This window comes from Halyomorpha halys, unplaced genomic scaffold (genome assembly GCF_000696795.3).
Source record: "Halyomorpha halys isolate HHAL.00 unplaced genomic scaffold, Hhal_1.1 Scaffold433.1, whole genome shotgun sequence".
In the NCBI taxonomy this organism is placed as follows: Eukaryota; Metazoa; Arthropoda; class Insecta; order Hemiptera; family Pentatomidae; genus Halyomorpha; species Halyomorpha halys.
In genome coordinates this window covers 491,875-508,967 of record NW_027115152.1, presented here as the reverse complement: position 1 = coordinate 508,967, position 17,093 = coordinate 491,875, and the positions used below count along the sequence as shown (strand labels likewise).

The 17,093-nt window shown below is 29.3% G+C and overlaps 4 protein-coding genes across 18 annotated transcripts in view; 2 read left to right on the top strand and 2 right to left on the bottom strand.

The window, feature by feature from the left end:
- Positions 1-1,530, top strand: part of LOC106682645 (uncharacterized) — an 18,562-nt gene extending 17,032 nt beyond the window's left edge. For all 9 annotated transcript variants that reach the window (XM_014423613.2, XM_014423620.3, XM_067052243.1 and 6 more), the window contains 2 exons: positions 687-786; positions 874-1,530. In XM_014423613.2, the coding sequence (XP_014279099.1) occupies positions 687-786; positions 874-1,208 (435 nt within the window). In that variant the 3' untranslated portion in view covers positions 1,209-1,530. The remainder of the gene's footprint in view (positions 1-686; positions 787-873) is intronic.
- The window catches only part of Polr3G (RNA polymerase III subunit G), a 14,210-nt gene extending 10,450 nt beyond the window's left edge, over positions 1-3,760 (bottom strand). The window contains exon 1 of one of the 2 annotated variants that reach the window (XM_014423627.3): positions 3,625-3,760. The gene's annotated coding sequence lies outside the window, so the exon portion shown is untranslated. Of the gene's footprint in view, positions 1-942; positions 1,081-3,624 lie in introns of those variants that run through there. The other variant, XM_014423628.3, reaches the window with a different exon arrangement.
- Positions 3,761-4,778: 1,018 nt separating this feature from the next.
- Rrp42 (exosome complex component Rrp42) lies at positions 4,779-6,696 on the top strand. The gene is made up of 2 exons (XM_014423622.3): positions 4,779-5,083; positions 5,592-6,696. Exon 2 carries the CDS (start codon positions 5,594-5,596, stop codon positions 6,449-6,451), a length of 858 nt encoding a protein of 285 aa, XP_014279108.1. The 5' UTR covers positions 4,779-5,083; positions 5,592-5,593; the 3' UTR covers positions 6,452-6,696.
- Positions 6,697-10,020: 3,324 nt separating this feature from the next.
- The window catches only part of Zn72D (Zinc-finger protein 72D), a 28,422-nt gene continuing 21,349 nt past the window's right edge, over positions 10,021-17,093 (bottom strand). Inside the window, exons 20-23 of one of the 6 annotated variants that reach the window (XM_014423604.3) lie at positions 16,284-16,396; positions 15,206-15,362; positions 14,151-14,233; positions 10,021-10,792 (exon numbers count right to left, since the gene is read on the bottom strand). In XM_014423604.3, coding sequence (XP_014279090.1) covers positions 14,199-14,233; positions 15,206-15,362; positions 16,284-16,396 — 305 coding nt within the window. In that variant the 3' untranslated portion in view covers positions 10,021-10,792; positions 14,151-14,198. The remainder of the gene's footprint in view (positions 10,793-14,150; positions 14,234-15,205; positions 15,363-16,283; positions 16,397-17,093) is intronic. The other 5 variants (XM_014423602.3, XM_014423600.3, XM_024360668.2 and 2 more) reach the window with 5 other exon arrangements.

Sequence of the window (17,093 nt, the reverse complement as noted above, 5' to 3'; positions counted from 1 at the left end):
ATTATAAATGTATTATATATTGTTGGAAAGCCCAAATATTTTATAAAAATATCTAACATATACAATTATAGAAGAGTGGACGAGTAAAGAAACTGAAATTATTAATAAATGCTTTCCTATTTCCACGACAATAATCAATTTAAATTAATTTCAACTCAAAATTGGGTGATGAATGAAAGTTGTGTGATGCACACACTGTGCCAATTTTTTTTTTCCACAAATCATAACCAAATAAATAAAGCACCTAAAATATTTACTAAATGCTAATTAAATTTCCCAAATTAAAAATATAAAACTTAATTTAATGATAAGAAGTTTACTGTTAAAAAAGTCCACCATTGGAAAAAAAAAAATCATTACAATTATATGCAAATAAACATACTGTGAAACCTAAATTATTGGAAATATCTCATTAAAACAATAAGTAAATAGAAGGACTTGTCAAACAAAAGGAATATCAAATTAGATCATAAAAATTCTAAAAGAAAATTACATGGGGAAAGAGTAGCTACAGTTAATTCAATTAAGACCCATTTCTTCATGAGAAATAACTATATGAAATAACAGAATTTAGAAAACATTTTACAATATGATAATCAATAATAATTAATAAAATGATGATAAATGTCCATGTGCATTCCTTCATTGATTTTCCAAAAAGTGATATGTTAAAAATATTATTTCAGCTAGAGAAAAGCACTGGGATGATGCAAATTACTTTTGGCTATGACGGAACAAGTTTCAATATCACTATAGACAAAATATTTAATTTTGATCCCAAGTTAAGTAAGTTATCGAATAAATCCATTTTTAGTTTATTATTATATTATTATTAGTAAGCTTTTAATGAATAAAGCTAATAATGTTTTACAGGAAAATGTAAATTGTATATAAAAATATCCTACTACAGCCAATCAAAAAAGATTAAAGAAAAATCATCACCTTTAAGCTGGACGGAAACTGGAAGTGAAGAAATCAATTTTGACTACAGCACTTCGTTTAAAATAAATGCCTCGGGGAAAAGCCACAGCTGTATTGTAGTCTCATTAAAAAGTAATGAGGATTATGCAATGTTCAAACAAGACAAAGTCGTAGGAAGAGTAATTTTAGGGCCCTATTTTTACTCTGAAAGCGGAAATCATACTCCTTGGGGAAGGGCTATAATAAATAAACAAACATTATGTTATTATTTTAAATTAATTTCATAAATTACTAATTGATATAAAAAAAAATATCACTATTATAAATTTATGAAGGTTTTGTAATGAAATATGTTCAATAAATTATGATGGTAAAATATTTTTTAAGTGATCATCACACAATGTCTACTATACACTTCCTTAACATTCTATTCCACCAATATGGAAAAGTTTGGAGACAATACGCTATGATTTTCTTTCACTTTATTTTAAGAAATACTGTACATTAATTTAGCTGGATGGATTTGTTTAAAAACTTTACTCAGGGCAAACAATTCTGAACTAATGTAGTTGAATACTTAAGAATTAAAAGTTCCCTATTTTTATGTCATTTATTAGTACCATTTATATTTGAGGCACTTTGTCATAAAACATGGTATCTGAAATTTTTTGTGAATTAAAATTTTTAGCATCACTGGCCAGTTTTTAATCCTGATTTCATAAATTGTTGATATAAATTTATGGTAACTCCTGGCTGACAGTAAATCACAGTGATTAACAAAAATTTTCATTTTATCAGTTACCAAGTTTTATGACTGAATGCCTCCTTTTACCCAATCTAATCTTTTTTAAGTATTGCTAATTTTTTCATAAATTGATTTTTGATAGGAAAAGCCCCACAATCATTCTCTCTTAGCTTAAACATATCATCAAAGCAAGATATGGAGAGAAGGTGCAAATATGGAAGCCCATTTTTTTAATATATCTTTTTTTATTTGGCCTTATAAAAAAATACTTAAAAATGCCTTCTTCTGTGTAAAATTAATAATAATCAATATAAAAAGTTAATTCTAAAATATTACAAATTAACTTGTTCACTGTTTTGTGTAAACATTTCCACAAAAACCGTATGTTTCTATGTTATCCCCGACATTAGTTTTGGCCATTTAAAACAGAGAAATTCATAGTATGAAACTATTGGTTTAGGACTCATTAAAAAATGACAGTAGCTTCTACTTTCATTCATTGCATAATATAAATTATGTTCAGTATGAGATTAGATTAGATTACATTTTTATTCAGGGCGATCAACATCTTGGTTATTACGCCCCGGTGTCCAGTATGAAATAGATATACTACAGAATAAAATAAAACAGACCTCTTAAAAAAACTTGGCAACATAACTTGATGAACAGCGACAGAGTGCCACCCTGTATCAACAAGAACGAAGGTAATAAAAACAACTATTGAATCTTCACCTCATGTGACTCTCTTTAAACTAAATATCATCATGTCATACTCTTACATAATTAATACTATAGACTTTTTTATTCCTGGTAACCAAATTTGTAAATTTGTTCTTGAAGTACAACAATCATAAATAATACCATATTTAGTCCTTAATTACTCAAATATACCTAAATCCTTAGCATTCCATTTTAACATGAAAACATCAAAAACATTTAGCAAGTATCACTAAAATTATTTTAGGTTTTTACAGAGTGTAATATATGTGTCTATTGAAGTAGGGGAAGAGGGAGATTCAATATCCTCTGATATAAAAAGTGTCTGACTAAATAATAGATTTTGTAAAGTCTCAGAAGATGAAAATCACTTTAATAGTTTTTTTTTTAATGAAAAAATAATTTAAGTCTGTTAAGACTGACCTATTTTTTTGTGTGTAAATATAATTTATTAATTAATTAATAACCACCATTCAATATCTCTTACTGTTTTTCCGAATAAAGTAGTCTGATGTGATTACATTCAAGCCTGCAACTAAAGCATCTCATTTATATGATCCAGAAAGCTCTTAAGTATGATACTTCAGAATTATACAAAAATTCAAAAAAGATAGGAAAAATAAGTCAACATTTTAGCCTCTAAAACTTAAAAGTTTGAGACTTCATTAGATTTTGGAACTAGCAAGAATGGAACATTAAATCAGACCCAAAACATGTCAAGTTTGACATATGGTTGAGTAAACCCACCATGCCATGTTACATGAAACAATCTTTCATAATGTATACTATCTTATGTATACTAAACCAAATAATGAATAAACTAGTTAAAAAAATAAATAAGCACAAAGCTATATTAAGGTATATCTATTATGTGAATAAAATGAGGAAGAAAGTGAATATCTTTGAAACCTGAACAATTAAAAATCATAACAAATAAGTTGATATAGTAAATTGACTTGTAGCATATTTAACTAGTCTAATAAGAACTTCAACAATTAATAAAAATAACTTCAATTTCCATAATTTTTAAGGAATCTTGATTCTAAAGTAAGAGACAGTAAATAGTTGTAGAGAAATATTTTTAAAAACGGAAGAAGCTGGTAAGCAAGGGTTGTTTAATAAACAAATATATAATTGACAAATCACTATTTCTCAGCTCTTCCTAAGGTTTAATTTGATGTAAACTATTTAAGAATAGTTTAATTTTTAGAACTAAAAAGTACTATACAAATGATAAATACCGAAAATAAGCTGGCACAATCTAAAGACTATGGCGGACTGTAACATGGAGAACTACCCAAAGACCATTTCTACAATACATAGCTTATAACAGTCCATCACATTGAATTTCTTCCGTGCAGGTTATAAACAAAGACACTTCCAAAGAGGTAGCATTAGTAGCTGTGTTCCAAAAGGCAGTCCGGAACCTAGTGACGCCAACGTTTAATCGAGTTCTGTATTAATATACTGCGCAGATGGAGTTCTGCCTAGTTCGGGATTGGGTAGACACTGGGAACACCCCATATTCTCGGAATGCTAAGTTACGAATACAAGAGGTTACCCTTTATCTTATACTGATTAGATTAGGTGGGCTGTTTCTTATTAATTTTTTTTTACTTTGTAAGAAAATTTATTAAAGGCAAATAATGTGACAACTCAGATATGACAAAAAAAAAGTCATTTTTGAGTTATGATCTCATATTTGTTTAATCTTGCATACAAATCAGTGAGGACAGGACAGGACAAATGCTATTCATAAAGTCGAACCAGAAGATAAGCACTGAGAGAAAATTCTAAATAAAGATGACTGAAATCCCGAATATCTTAGTAGAATTAAAGAAGAGGTTTATTTCCGCCTGCCAAGACATTATCTTCTCCAAAAGCATCTCCATTAGATAAGCATAGCACTCACCAGTATGTCCACTGTCAATAAGGATTGGGATCATATCTTAACATGTCACTCTTCAACCATATAAAACGGAATGGAAGTTAATTTAAAACAGAAAGTAATTTTTACTGCGCTACGAGAGAGATATGGATTTGGGTAACTTAGTATGGCGTTGGAGAAAAAGCATTTAACAACATTAATACTTATTTCAGTGTATTATCATCGACAAATAAAGGTTTTGTTGCTTCATTTACTATTGAACATTAAATTATTACACATCACTAATAATTTATCTTCAAAATAACATATAGAATTGCATATTTATTGAACTTTTAAATAAAATAAAAGTCTATTTTTTGTTTCCTCCACGACCGCATTTCCTAACTCTTGACGATAAGTAATCTTAAAAAATTAGATAAGTTTAATTTTCATTAGTAATCTTTCTTCTTACCTCTTAGTTGAGAAAACACGTGCTCCCCTGGATGCTTCTCTGTTTGTATACATTTTCGAACCTAAGGGAAGGTAATAATTGGAGGGATGTTTCACTTGTTTTACCACTTTTTGTCAATATATGATAAATATTTTTGATCTCGTATTTTCTTTTCTATAATTCGAGTGATTATTGCAGTTTTCAACAGCAACCCTATGGTTTATCTTAATTATCTGTTTGATAAATGTGATTATGATTCATTAAATTTGTAAATCGAAGAACTGCTGTTTTTGAAAGTAGAAAGTGAAATTTTGGTGCTTCTAAAGATTTCAAAATATTTACTATCAAGACTGACTTTTTACTATCTTCAATACGTGATTAGGTGAGTATAATTAATACTGAATAGGCTTTATTTTTGTTTCCTAAAAGTATGTCTTTAAAGGGATTCAATTATATGTTTGAAAAATTTTAATTTTTTGTACAAATATTCTTATTAACTTACTATTTTTTACTAGAAACTGCTTTAGTTTCTTTAACATGTCCATCCAACATTATGTATTTATAGTCCACTGGCATTTGAACCTGTCAATTTAATAATGAGAAGAACAATAATTTAATTTTCTGAGATAAGATAAAAATTAGTACCAAACAACTTAATTAACTTTTATTTATTTGAATACAGATAAAAATAAGAGCCTTCGTTAAGGATTATGTCCTGATTGAATATTAGAATCAGTCAGATTAGGTCAGAAAGGTGCTTTTTAAGCTCAAAAATCATTTTGTTAAATTTGAGTGTTTTGTAAAATAAATACCCTATACAGTACATATAGATTCATACTTTGTTATCCATTTGTTTTCAATGTCTCTGTATCTAATGTTGTTTTTTTTAGGTATGGTGCGGTTAAGTCCAGAAGAAAAAATTTATATTATTCATGGCGTTGAAGATAACATTAGAGAAGATGGTAGAACCCAAATGCAGTATCGATCTATAGAAGTCGAAACAGGTATCATTCCTAGTGCAATGGGATCAGCTCGAATAAAGTTAGGCAATACTGATGTTATAGCCTGTGTAAAAGCGGACACATTCACTCCGACTTGGAATAAGCCTGATGAAGGGAAGTTACAACTTCATGTCGATTTATCTGCCACTGCGTCTCCACGGTTTGAAGGGCGAAGAGGTGAACAAACTTCTGAAGAGATAACTACCATTCTAAATAAAGCCTATGAAAGCATCAAGCTCGAGTCGTTTTGTATTGTTCCTCAGGTTAAATGCTGGTTGGTAGATGTTGACATATCAGTGCTTTCTTGTGATGGAAATATGTACGATGCGATTGGATTTGCTGTTAAGGCTGCTTTGGCAACTGCAATGATTCCGAAAATCGTTGCATCAGACGAAGATGAAGGCGAAAAGGAATTACAAATCACGGATGATCCTTTTGATACTTGGACACCGAATGTTTCAAATGTACCTTGTTTAGTTACTTTATCTAAAGTTGGTGATAGTGTTATGATAGATGCAACAAATAAAGAAGAGCAATGCAGTTCATTCACTTGTATTTTAGCGGTTACAGAAACTGGTAAGATTCTTTCCACGTTTAAAGTTGGACCTGGAAGCGTTCAACCTGCCACATTTTCTAAATTGATTTTAGAAGCTAGTAGCATTGGTAAATCCCTCCATTCGGAACTGTTATCTGCCCTGAAGAAAGAACAAGGCATACGTAAAAGGGAGATTCATGGTTTTTTAAATTAATTTGTTTTATTGATACATTTGAAAAAAAAAAGATCTTTTGTCTATATTTCCATTCATGATCTTTAAATTATTTCTGTTAGCATTGTATGTTATATAGTATATTTCTACGAATTTATTAAAATTAAACTGATATGTACTATTTTTTATAAAATGAAGTTCTGGTTGTGAATTTAAACTATGAAATCTTTTAGTGTTACTTGTATCGACTAGAGTATTTTGTTATTTATAAAACAGTTTACACTGAATATGTCCAGTCTTGTTTTTTTAAAGCCTTTTGACTTTAACATGTTAAGGTATTTATTTAATAATATATATGTAATATATAAAATAAATTGATATTCTATAAAATTTTCTTTAACATGAGGTTTATGAGAGCAGTTCATAAACAAAATATTCAGGTGTAAAGATGTAAAATTAAATTGTGTTATCAACTTAAATGATTATCCTAAAAATGTTAGTAACATTTCAGGGATTTAAACAATAACATGGTACTAGTGTTCAAAATAAGCTCAAGTGGTGGAAAGTTATAAACCTACTTATAGAGAATGCTAAAAGTTTGTATAGGGCTGACCTATTTGGTTTTACACAACTAGCAGCAGTTGTGATTTAATTAAAGTACTTAAAATAGTAGCATGAGATGGAATTTTGAATTTGCTGATAGTAGATTTGTTTTGTACACTAGTATAAACAATATCTTACCTTTGACCAAATTGAAATAATTTCAGCACTGTATAAGAGCCTTGTAAAGGAATAGGGACTGATTGTTTTTTATCACTAATCAGATTTAGTCAGTAAGGGGCTTCTTGTGCTGAAAAATAATTTGTTTAAACTTTGTAGTTAGAACTAATATTAAATAAAACAGTATAACTTCATTACAGGCGATGAGAAGATAGTAGGAGTTGCGGTCAGTAAAAAACACAAACAAGTTGAGAGAAATTATTTAATTTGCTGTTAAACAAGTTCTCTCAACTTGTTTATGTTTTTAAGTGAACACACCCCCAACCATCTTCTCTTCATATTCATTACAAATGGGTGATTTTAAAAAAAATTCATTTCCTGGGCTAAAATTTTGAGAATGTAAATCATTTAAAAAAATATTTCATGTGGTTTTTTAGAATCATATAGAACCCCCCTATGCAACAAAACAATACAACTCAAATTGGGGCCCAAATCTCAATTCATTAGAGCGATAGAAATATACCTAAGCTACCGATCTTAGAAGAAATACCAAATATTTATTGCAACTGAACCAATCTGAATTTATTAATGGCATTTGCAATATATCATATCCACTTTTAAAAAGTATAGGGATTTTCGTTCAAATTAAAATTCTACATCACAAAAATATGTTTAAATTTAAAATTTCTGTTAAATGGGTATTATAAATTAACAATTTCAACAAAAATTCAACTTATCTACATGAGATGCTTCAATATTGGCTTTTGATTGAAAACTCCTTAGTAAAATGACAACTTTCATCACTGACTGAGTAAGCAGAATTAACAAACTACTAAGAGATGTTTGAAATTAAAAGTACATTCTAAGACCGACTCAAACTGAAAAAAAAATCCATTGGCTGTCATATTAAGAAAAACAAGTAATGAAAACCTGGAAAAAAAAAAACTAAATTCAGCCCTCCTTATTTAAAAAATGAGTAAAATAAAACAGTTGTCTCAATATAAGATAATTTTCAGGAGAAAAATTTGATTGTTTTAGTAAGTGAAAATTAAGGATAAAAACATAAAAATGGATAAATGACTTAACATGGAATTTTCACAAGACTGAAAACTGCACGTCGATTCCGACTATTCCAGCACTTTCTGGACAAACGGTTTAAACTTTCTATTCATTACAAAAGACTGTAACAGGATAGATCTGGACATATGGAGTTGAGCTTTAGGCCTCCACTAAACCTTCAATGCTCCTTAGTTTGTCACAAATAAAATCGTTCATAAAGACCATAATGTTCCATATGTAACCTAACCAATCTCAAAAAAGTCAACACTCCTGGCCGGATTCCAACCGGTGCCGCCCGAAGTTCTCAGATTGCTAAGAACAGCGCCTCGACCAGCTGAGCTAAGTACAGCCGTGGCTACAATGAAACAGAAAATAATACCTGCCGCAGTCATATTCGAACCCTGTTCCTTATAGTTAGTAGCACAGTGCCTTACCAACAAGCTACCCACTTCCAAAATCAATATAATTGTTTAAAAAAGAAAAGAAATTTCCAACACATTCTTTTACAAACTTGTGAAACTGAATGCCTCAAATAGTTTGGACTATAAGTTGAGGTCAACCCTTGATAATTAAAATTTAATATGAACCTAAGATTTGTGCTGATAATTTTTTAGTTTTGTAATAAAATAATTTTAATATGATTGATCTTTTGAAAAATACATTATGAGGCATTTAAGCAGTTTCTTGAACACATTTATCACGTCAGTTTCATGAAATTCCTTTCTGGAGATTCACGAATAGAATTATATCAATAGACGCACAATACTGAAAGTTTTCAGATAACTTCCAAATGAGTTATTGATTTACCGGCTGCATTAAAAACGATAATGAATTAATTTCCGAAACCAGCCTATGATCTCTTGTTTTGACAAGGTTTTCCCACAAACAACGCCTTGAGTTCACTTATGAAAAGTTATAACTAAAACTGATTTTGTTAAAGGCGGTTTTAGTGAAAAAGGTTTTGAGAAAACTAAGTTATCACTCTCTTATGTTGACAATCTAGTCGTAACAGAATTCTGTCGGAATATAATCAAGAGCACTTCCAGAATCATTTGTAGGCTTTCATTACACATAGTCGTTAAGATGTGAAATGCTGAGACAAGATATTTCTAATAAATGTCTCTATAATGTTCCATTGATTTTTTTTTTTAAGTATATAAATTATATTGTTGAGCTTTTCTGATTTACAAATGGTATCAAATCAAGTTTCCTAATTTAATGCAAGTGTAATGTTCCATTCTGCTTCTCCAAGGTTATAGCATCTTACGAGAGTGGTTAGGTAGGGCCCATAAAATGTTAGCCACAAGACAGTGTTATAAACCAAAAGTCATGAGTGAGTGCCATTTTACTAATTTTTTTTCCTCAATAAACAAAGGAAAATCAATGATTTACAACTATTTCTGTTCAGTTAAAGGTTTTCTTCTTAAAGCTGTTTTAGAAGATGTAAAACCTGTTTTTTTATTTCAATTATAAAAAAAGAAAATCCATTTATTACAATATTTTTTGTATATAAATAACTTCTCAAGTTTTATTCTCTATTTTTTTTTTTAATATGCTTTAGCATGGTATTATTCAATTAAAATCATGCAATAAATGATAAAATACTTCGTATTACAATAATAGGGAACTAATGAAAAACATTCAGATTCAAAAAAGATTTCCGTTTGACCCCACCGCACACTATGTGTTAAGCAACAATGTAGTCCTACAGACCTATATATATATATATATATATATATATATATATATATATATATATATATATATATATATATATGTTTTAACAGATGTTAACAGGCTTAGTGGATAATTTTTGTTTTAGTTGCTTTAGAATGTATTTGTGTTTAGAAAAAACAATTGGATCAACATTTCAAATCATGTTATCTACTGTATAATAATATTCATTTTATTACATTAATAACACACTTAACAGTTACTCCTATCATTTTTAAAATGACAAAACACACTCTATAAAAAATTTACATGAACAAATATAAGTTTTACTTCATATATATATTGGGTGTGAAAACTAAATAAATACATCTTTCTAGAAGAACAAACAGTTAAGTGTTTTGAATGTACATTATATACATTCGAAAGAAGTCAATAATAAAAAGGAAGAAATCAAGTCACTAGAGTATACATTTAAACAGTGCTAACAATCAGAGAGAGGTAAATTCTATTAAACATCTACTTTAAATAAACAATCTGATTGCGAACTATCTATAAATACATAATTATAGCTATGTTTTCATCTTGTAATTTTGTAATTGATAATGAAATGAAAAAGTGAAAAAAAAAAGAAGAAAAAACTAAAAATAATCAGAACAACTTAAATATTGCTCAAATATGTAAAATAATACTAACAATAAAAAATAACTATACAATTCTATCAATTCACAAAATAATTAAATACAATTATATATGCGACCATTCAGTCTGTTGAATGCTATCAAAACGATGAAATAGGACTAATGGTAGGTAATAGAATAAAGAAGCTGTCATTCAACTGGACGAAATAAGATGAAACTTTTCATTTTGAAGCTGTTTCCATAGCGACATCACCAGCCTCTCCTTCTTTTTTGTCTTTCTTACCATCTCCAGCTGAAATATAAATAGGACGTTAAATAAAGACAAAATTAATAATACCTTATAACATTATTCTACATTCAGTATAAATAACATAGGAGTATTTATAAACCAATGTTTTACAAAAATACAGCATTTTTTATTTTGTACAGATATATTTTATAATACTAGCAGGTTAGTCAGGTCAGTTTTTATTTAAAAGTTACTTAAATAGTAAACATATTTGGTTAAATAATAATTAAAAAAGATTTATGAGAAAAAAAAGTGCTTTTTATTGGAATTGTACAACTAATCATCATTATAACACTGGTCCCAAAGAATGATGCCAGTGTAAAATTTGTAAACTGACTTTATTAAGTTGCGGGCCCAAAAAGACCCAAATATTTGTAAATGGAAATAATTGCACTCAAATATTTACCACCTTACAAATTTTGTAATTACAATGTTATCGATTAACAAACACTTAGTAAGAGCATTTAGGAGCCCGCCAACACAATAAAATCAATTTTACAGTTGTGTAATTATTCTTCCGAAGCAGTGATATAAGATCAAGACTTGTCAGTACCAAAAATTATTAGTACCAGTATCGCCAATAATAAAACCTTAATGTCATTATTTAAATAGGCATATGTACACTGTAACTTATTTTATTAAAAATAAATTTTCACTCATATTAGCTCTGTTCATAGCTGAAAAAATATAGCTTTAAAAAGAGGCAAGGAGTAACGTATAAGTTTAATAGCGCCACCTATGTATTACTAATTGTATAATTTGGATAGATTTACAATATTTGACATTCTATTTTGGTCTGGATGTTTATTAAGAATTAGTTAATATAGTAAAGACATATTGATATTACATTCATCATAATTAGTAGATTCGACAAAGAAAAGTTGAGCGATCAATGAGGGGAAGGGCTTCTGGCTACTGTCCCCTCTAAAAGCTACCAGGCATTTCCACAGCTTCATTTAGCAGAGGTTAGGTATACTGATTGTCTATGCAGAAAGTTTACATATCGCGGTTCTTAATTAAGTAAAATAAGCTTTGTAATTAATTGTCGAAGCAGGTGGTTGATAATAATTACACCTTTATTTAAAAAAAAAAAGCAGGCTGAAGAGAACTAAATAGAATTAATTTTTTAATTAATTTTTTATAAAAAAAAATTATATATATATAGTTGACTGTAAAACTTAAATATAAGATGGTCAGGGTTGCGGTCAAAATAAGAACAAATAGTTTATAACTATTAAATGTCCGATGTTTCGCCCCACTTTGCAGGACTAAAAAGATTTTAAAAAAAACAACTAAGAACATTACAACAATAAGACACTATAAGGTAAACTTACCTTATTGTATCTGTTGTTAAGGTAAATTTACCTTATTGTTGCAATAATAAATTGTCTAAATGTTCATCGACATCTTATTTTAAAAACTGAGAAATGATTAGATGGTTATAAACACGCATATTGAATTTTGAATTATTAGGTCTTACAGTACATTGAAACCAAAATTTTATGAAAAAATAAAATTGCATAAACATAGAAATACAAAAGGTAGGATATTTCAGAAAAAAAATTTTATTTTTATAAGATTACTTCCACCACATCATCCTGAGTTTAATATGATAGTAGAAAATAGAAAAAGTACTAATGCCTAAATTAAACTATGATACCAAATATAATGTAGATTTTAATTGAATTTTTTTATAATCATGAATCAGATAAAAAATGGAAGGAAATCAGTGAGGAAGAATGGAATAAATACTGTCATCAAGAAATAAGATGTGAATATGGGACATTTGTCCATTTAGTAATTTCTTTAGCATGCACCGTTGGACCATTGCCAAGTGACTATTTCCTGATTATGATTATTATATTAGGAGAAAAAAGAAAATAACAGAAACAAATATTTCCTTTTATAGTCTAGTTATTCTATATTTCCTTTTATAGTCTAGTTATTCTTTATTTCCTTTAATAGTCAAGTTATTCTTTATTTCCTTTTATAGTCAAGTTATTCTTTATTTCCTTTAATAGTCAAGTTATTCTTTATTTCCTTTTATAGTCAAGTTATTCTTTATTTCCTTTTATTTAATAAGGTCATTATCTTACTTTTTCCTTAGCTCTGATGAATGGTTGAAATCCTGACCAAAACATTGGCACTGGTTAAATAAATTTTTACTTATTTATTCCCTTCATTTACCAAACCCCCAACCATCTCCTCATATTTACTTTATGATTTAGACAATGGTGATAATATAAGGGACAGCTGGATCTAGAGGGTCTCTCCAGTAGGACTGTATAGGGGTGAGGAGGGGAATTAAGGGAAAGTGTGGGGGAGTTTGCCTGCATCATGACTCGACAACACTTGCTTTTGAGTCTTCATTCTTCATTTAATGTCTTCAATCTTCAGTTCATTTCTCTTGAGAGTTGATCACTTTGCAACATTTCAGTATAAGTCAAGTTGTACATTATATGGCAGGTACGAAATAAACAGTAAAAACAACCTGCTCTAGATACGTCGGTTAGTATAGCTTATGCACTAATTTTATCTCCCTCCTCTCCCCTTTTTCTCCATACATAAATACAAGAGGCTTCTCAACTTTGGAAGTGGGGTAGAAAATTTTTATAAAAATATAAATTACTTTTTTTTTAAAAATATATAAACTAGAAAAAGAATTTAACTCTATAATATTTTAAATAGGAATAGTTGTTGGGGGTAAATAAAAACATGGAGACAATAACGTGAATAGGTTATTGCTGATCTTTCCATCTACTACCAACCACAACTCTAGTTTCTTTACCATTTCCTCTCTCTACAAATAGCTATGTGTTTTGGTGTTCTCTATTGTGCTATAGTATTACCACAACTCTAATTAAACACATTACTTATTAAACAAGCCGGATATATATATATATAAAAAAATATTTTTATCGATTCTATAAGATTAATGCCTTAACCCTATTAGTGTCGAACAACAATATATCATTATTTATAGTATTTGAATAGTGCCAATGATATATTGTTGTACATGATGGCTTCTCGCTATTTGACATATCGTATTGTATTGCTATACCGTTATTGGCACTTTTCGCAAATACTATGAACAACGATGCTGTTCGACATTAAAAGGGTTAAGAAACTACTTTATTGTTAAGAATTTTTTTTCAATCCTTCTTTTGCTCTATTATAAAGCAATAAAAAATTTCTGATCAACAGTATGAAGTAAGTTGAGAAAGACTATATATAATTTTTTCCAAATATAGGTCACGACTTAGGTGACTGAACACCTTGGCAACCATGGCGGTCATCATGACCGCTACGAGGGCCATTGCGGTCATTATGGCCGCCACTTGATTATTTCGTAATTCCTTACCTGTGGGCCCGAGTGACCGCATTTGCTTTTCTCGAAGTAATCTGACAGCTACGGGCCCAGGAACACAGCAGATCTCTTGGGCTCTGAAATTTTTTATCTTTCTTTATTTCACACATCAGAGTTCATTCAAATTTACAGGGTGTCCACCAAAACCTTATTTTCGAATTTCATAAATTTTTCCAGACTTTTCATGGTATTTTTGGAAAAATTCCAATTCATTTAAATAGTCATAACAAAATATGATAAGTAAGCATGTGCATGTATACCTAACATAAATAACGTTTTTAGATCTAGAATATTATTATGAAATTACCGATTACAACAATTGCTTTATGAGCTGGTTTTCAGTAGAGTAATCAAGTTATGAGCTTGTCATAATATCAATTATTTTTTATCTTGAAGAATCGATGAACACACCATAATAGCTTTAACGTGTTATATGTATGCATTATATTTCCTGTCGAAGGTTATGTCCCTTAGATTGTAAAATTTCCTGACTCAGTGTTTTTTCATGTTCCCTGACTCATAAATTTGAAAAATTCTGATTTTTTTTTTTTTTTGCAGGTTTTTCAGTTGTTCCTGGTCCGGTAGACACCCTGGTTATTATTTATCGTTTTTGTTTAAGAAAAAAATTTTAACTTATGAAGAAATAGATTCTTAAAACTTAAAAATTATTTTAATGAACATTTGGCAATTGAATACTACTTTTTTTTTTTTGCATACATTGCTCTCTAAACCTGCTCACCTTAAAAACAACTTCACACAGACATCAATTTTTGAAGACAGAAGTGGGTTTCTACTTCAGTCTAATTCATTAATACAATTCAAAATTAATTTAATTTAATTAGTGAAGTGAAGATAGGAATGATGAATTTTTATGCTGGCTCAACTTCTGCTTAGAACTTTTACAATATGGTAGGCAAGAAAGATTAATAGACTAGTTGGACTCATTACCCTAAACAATAGCAGTTACAGATAATCCACTAATTGGCAGTGTATAATTAATTTTACCAACCCCATTCACTTCAATATTATAAAGTAAAAATGATAATTACCTTCAGACTCTTGGGTTTCACCAGCTGAATGGTCACGACGCCTCTTCCTGTTGAAGCGCTGAGGATTGTGCCTGGCACCAGGGTGTCTTGGTGGAGGAATAGGAGCCATTCCAAGAACTTTGTGAATTTGGCGAAACGCCATTAACCTCAACGCATGCTAAAAATGAATAAGTAAACCATAATTGTAAAAAAAATTAACGACTAATCACATTTTTCTGAAAAATTCTCAAAGGTCAAAGTCAGTACACTTATTGTATTTTCAAAATTATTTACTCCTGGGCAAAATTAGCACATCAATTTGTATTTTATATATTTGTTTGATACTTTTTATTGGAAATAAATGAAATTCCTCTACCAGCTCTGGAATTTGTTGCTGTTGTTTATGAAGCCAGGATCATAATATGAGTAACTGTTTTTTATGTATCACATGATATGAAAAATGAAATGATATACCAATTTTGTTTAGGAGTATGAAGAAGATAGAATATGGTAGAAAAAAAACGATCGGATTCATATTTTATATCTTTTGTTTTTTAGAATAATTATCTAACCCAATCCCTTCGTAAGTATTATATATAATTTTTTTTATGATACTGTCCATTTAATCACATGAAAGAATAGTTGTATATAAAACTTTCAATAAACTCTAATAGATAATAATGATACACCAAATTAGAAAAACAAAATCGGATCATATTTTCTCTGCACCCTTCATATATTTTTTAAAATAGTAAAACTTAAAATTTAAAAATAAAAACTATTTCGCAAAAATAAGTCTAGAATAATCTAACCTAATCATTTTAAACGATAATAAAATTAGAAAAAATCATTTTTGTTGATCTTCCAGGATTGAAGATCAAGGAAGCTAATGACAGAAAAGGATTTATTTGACAGAAGTGAAAGTTGGTGCAGGTTAAATCAATTCAGTTGTTTGTGACCTCACACAACCTAGTGATATAAAAGGAAATGATTAAGGAGAGGATATAAGAAAAAAAGATACGGAAGCTGTTAACGAAACTGTCATTTTCATCAAAGTTAAACAATTAAATCCCATGTAAAAAAAATAAGACATAATTACTTGGGCGGAGGCAGTTATATCAGCTCGCTGCTGGGACGTCAGATGCGCTGTTGCATCAGTAGGTTCTCTCTCACATGGGTCTGAAAGTCCGGGTCCACCAGGAAGAACAATACCTGTAATAATGAGCGATTTGTATCATTGCACTACCAGAGGATATTAACTGATTATGGAAGCTGTAATAGAATTATAGCCTGTTCATTAAGGAGCAGTTTGGGTTTGATTCCTACTTTTGAATAAGAAAAACATATAACTTTCACAGTAATGATGTTATTTAATTTTTATAAATTTTCCATTTTTTACTTTCACTAACATATACATTGAATATGTAGGAAGGGTAAGTATTACAATACTTCAAAGAATCCATTTTAAAATTGGTACATCAACATACAATTAAGTGCTCTTTAATATCAGCTAAGTGTTATCCTCATTTAAATAGTATTTACAGGGCTTAAACACCCAATTTTCAAAAAACTTCCTCTAAAGTATTTTTAATTTTGTTTACATGAAATAATCAACAATTTTTGATTTTTAATAATGATATAAAATGTACAAAAATTTCATATTAAATATATATATATATAAGTTATGTGGTGCTGTCACAGGATTGTGAGGGTGGAGAGCGACCATTAAAGTCGAACCAGAGTTATGGTTGGACAAGGGCTGTATACAACTCTAATTTTAACTCCCCATGTAAATAAACCTCAATAATGTGCATAAGGACCATCACAGAGATAATAAAGCAGGATCTTTCTAGTAAGTGTGCGTTAAAATTCTGTTCCTTTTTTCTTAAGTCTTTCAGTTCAAGTGCTC

What these genes read in the sequence shown, in the direction of transcription:
- Rrp42 (XM_014423622.3), top strand. Translation starts at nt 5,594, where the DNA reads ATGGTGCGGTTAAGTCCAGAAGAAAAAATTTATATTATTCATGGCGTT.